Genomic DNA, 4,331 nt, shown 5'->3' with positions numbered 1-4,331 from the left:
ATATTATAATTTAGAGTTTAATGAAAATAATATAATTTGATTAAAAGATTAATTTTAATGAAAATATAATATATGAATTATATTGTAATTGTTAGTTTTCTTTTTTGAAAATATGTTTTTTGGCGGGAAAATAATAGACATCGCCTATTCTTTTAGTAGATAGAGGATTATATCTTTATGTAAATTCTTCTTACAACAATTTTTTGGTGGATAGAATAAGAGAGTCCCTTAACCATAAGAACCGTATACTTTTATCTTCTAATAGTTCTTTGCTTTCTGTTAAGTCTTCTAAAACAATTGGGAATCAAAAATATTTTATTTCTATTTTTTTTTAGTATAAATATTTTACTTATATATTGATGTGTTAGGTTCATTGATTAAACTCCTAATTTAACTATGCCAATGATCAATCTCATGTGTGTTAAGGCTGAACCGAAATACAATGGCGAAAGCGAAAAGAGCGGAAAGAACGCACAATCATCATCATCATCATCAACAGCATCAAACATTTGCCACGGTTCCAAATTAAAGTACTTACCCCCCGATCTGTGGGCTTCTATTATAATAAATTTACCGGTGAAAACACTCTTAAGATTCAGGTGCGTCTGTAAATCTTGGTGCTCCATCATTGATCACCCCGACTTTGCTTACACGAATCTTAAAGTATGCAAAATTGATTCCAATGAAACTAAAATCGTTGCCCTCGAGAGCTTAGGAGAATACGGGACAAAAGGATCTGCCCTGACAATTCGTCAGGGCAAGACTCTTGAAGAAACTGCTCATATTTTCAAGAGTACCGATTCATACGATCTAATAGGGAGATGTAATGAATTGCTGTTATTGAACCGCTACGTTCATTACCCTAATTTTAAAACAGAGATGAGACTGTGGAACCCTTCTATTCGCAAATCGTTGTTAATTCCAACTTGCCCGCTTGTTGATGCCAAGTGTTTACTTGGATTTTCCCCTCGCTGTAAGGACTATAAAATTGTGGCAATGCTAAGTAAGCAATCAAAGATTCATGTCGCGGTTTATACCCTCCGTGAAAAAACATGGAGTGTTAGAAATAATTGTCTCGATGTCATCAGTAGCTACGTGGAGCTTATGTTTACAGCAAGGTTTTATAAGCAAAAAGCTGCTTTTTATTTTCAAGGCGCTGTATATTGGTTTGGAATGGATCTGCGTGGATCTCATCTCGCGGTTTATACCCTCAGTCGACAAAATTATCTTGTTTCTTTCAACTTTGATTCGGAAAGATTCACCCTTTTGGAAATTCCGCAGGAAACGAAGGAGGCAAGCAGGTCATATTTGAGGTTTTTGTTTATTCTTGGGGAGTCGCTGGCAATTTTTAGTATTACTAAAAAAAGATCGGGAATATGGGTGTTGGAGCAGGGGAGCGGGAAGGGGGTATGGACTAATTGGTTTTCAGGACATTCGACAAGTCATGCTTATAAGTTTTTCCGTCTCTCTTATTCATGTTCACCACTATCACCATTACTCTATTATGAGAGTGATGGAGATAGCTGTTTCTTTTTTGGGAAGAATTCTTATAATATTGCTACTGGACTAGTGACAGAGCTCGGAAAATCTAGGTATAACTTTTTGGATTTGGGAATGTATATGGAGAGCTTGTTATTGTGGAAAGGATACGGGGCTGAGGACATGGCGTCGGTCCCTTGATTAAGAGAATATATAACCACTACTCATATCACAATTATGGATGGTTTTGGGAAGACCGTGTACTGGTAAAGGTCGGATACATGAATTGTTACTCGTCTGTTCTTTTAGCTCTTCAATTAGCCAGAATAATTCAATATAGCTTGGTTTATGTCATTTTTGTTCTGATTTGATTTTGCTATTTTACTGCAGTTGACCTAATTTCGTCGAACTAGTGAGTGAATCCAATTCATTGTTCAATAAACTTTAAAACACGAATTGGGATGATAGCTGAAAATACTCGTAGCTAAATCGGAATTGTTCTGTTCTTATTTACTGAGCTCCAACGTCAAAATCTCAAGCACAAAACATTCTACGTTACATTACACGACTATTATAAGTGCACGAAATTTGGATGTTTCAACTGTTAGATTTAATCTGAATTGAGACCATAAACTTCATACTAAATTACTCGGTATAAACTGTAGAGCGGAAGCGTACCTGATTACATGACGAATGGTTGGGATGAACCGCCTGGAGGGACGGTCTTCAGGATTAGGTCTTCTAGTAGACACACATACCAATAGGGATCTCTCTACTAATGGGATGCGGGGAGATTAGGTTATTGTGTGCTACCAGGGACCATAACCCAGGTGACTTATATATAGTCTCCTTAATCTAATGCGCCCATCATGCATTAGTAACCTAATGGGTATCTACACAATTAAGATATCCGGCCCATACTTTATAAGACGTAATTAATATGCCCGTATTATATTATCCAGATGGATCACTATATTGGGCTAAACTTAAACGATAGCAAGTAAATACAATCTGTATAATAGTGTGTCCACATAAATAGTATTGGACCCAATATTCTTACAATCTCCCACTTGGGTCAAATACAGATACTGTGTGACACCTGAAAAATTGTATTCATTTTATAACCTTACGCGCTCAACAGTGCTATCAACAATCCAACCGTCTTATGCAATTCGGTCCATCAATCATACTAACATAGGATCAAAGCGGCCTTTGCTACGCTTTGTCGTAACAGACCCTCAATGGTCACGTATGCCAATATAACCAACGACATGAATCTAATATAGGTGCGTAGCATGGAAACAACATCCAAATGTGATCCAAAATATGTATATTTCCAACTGGTCCACCTTAGTGAGATCAACCAAAATAACACAGAGTGAAACCGAAAACCGAAAACCTTATTTCTGCAGAACTTAATAACCGTAAACTTTAATGTGTCTAACATGACAAACTCCCACTTAAACTGAAGTTCCTTAAAACTGAAACACCCATTTGAGCAATAAGCTCAAGAAAGACCGTGGGTGATAATTCTTTAGTAAGCGGATCCGCAAAATGGAGTTTGTATCAACATGTATAATTGACACCTTTTCACTCTGAATTGTTTCTTAAACAATACATCACTTATATTGTTATTAGAAACTTTGCAGTTGTACATTTGTCGCAAAATAACTTAAATGGTCTTTCAATACCGTACTTAATTTGCAGCCTTATGACAAATGTTCCTAACCAACTAGGAGTCGAAATACCAGTTGATCTCAACCTGAATCGATCTCCTATAAATAATGTTTTGTTCCAAATATAAATGACCAACAATATATTTGGCTGCCCTTAGTGGATCCAAGATCCTAATCCGTATTGCCTTAATATCTGTCCAACAAACTTTAGAATGTACGCAATATCCAAACGCATACAAGCTAAATATATACCATAATACTTAAACACATTAAATATTTCCTGAGACACCTGAATTTAAGCATTAATGAATTTTTCTGAATATTTTCCTTAGGGCATTTGAGACTAATTTGTCTCCTTTACTGAAAGGGTATTAACTAGAAATATTTACTTACTCCCACTGAATCTTGAGTATCTACAATCATCTACCCATTCATCTAAAACAAATAAGATGACAGCAAGGCAGATTTGTAATCTTTATGACGGAAAACCTTACTTGAGATTTATTGGATGAATTCCCTTATTGCAGAAAATCTACTTTGAATCTATTGAATCAAAGTTCTAGTTACTGCACTGAATAGTTTCATCAATGTCACCATTAAGAGACAAATCTTTAACATTCATCCAATGTAACCGAAAAACCGAATATGCCAAAATATCCTTATAGTCATTATCAACAAAGTGATCCTAAATGTCGCATTACATTTTACACCCTTCTTGGTAACAAATGAATATTTGAAACCAATATATTTCACAACTTTAGGTGATGAAACAAAGTCCAAATATCATCATTCATCAAATGACTTATTTTTTTTTTTATGGCATCAATCCACTTATATGAGTTAGGACCTTCAATGGTTTGGCAAAAGTAGATTAAATCATCTTTACCATTCCATTATCTAACTCTTATTACAACTAGTTAGTCCGTCACTACATTGTTGTCCATTTTTATCCATATAGGAAAACAATGTAATTAATGTAGTTGTATTTACCTTATTATGTGGATCTTCTAATAAATTGGTTATTGAGATATTTGAGTTTGTTTAACCAAATTAATCTTATAATCATGTATAAGGAGACTTAAAACAATGTCAATTACCTTTTCTCCCACTCAAACTCAATATTCTCAATGAACCCCTTAATTTCCGTCTTAAATAGCTTTATTGTGGGATCATTAC

General features: G+C 34.9%; 1 protein-coding gene across 1 annotated transcript; it reads left to right on the top strand.

Annotated features, from left to right (window-relative positions):
* The first annotated feature begins 396 nt into the window (after positions 1–396).
* On the top strand, positions 397–1,680 carry LOC141587765 (F-box/kelch-repeat protein At3g23880-like). The gene has a single exon (XM_074409234.1). The coding sequence runs from the start codon at positions 397–399 to the stop codon at positions 1,678–1,680; it is 1,284 nt and encodes a 427-aa protein (XP_074265335.1).
* Positions 1,681–4,331: the final 2,651 nt, after the last annotated feature.

This window comes from Silene latifolia, chromosome 6, assembly GCF_048544455.1.
Source record: "Silene latifolia isolate original U9 population chromosome 6, ASM4854445v1, whole genome shotgun sequence".
In the NCBI taxonomy this organism is placed as follows: Eukaryota; Viridiplantae; Streptophyta; class Magnoliopsida; order Caryophyllales; family Caryophyllaceae; genus Silene; species Silene latifolia.
The sequence above is the reverse complement of the archived record's forward strand: the minus strand, read 5'-3'. Positions and strand labels throughout refer to the sequence as shown.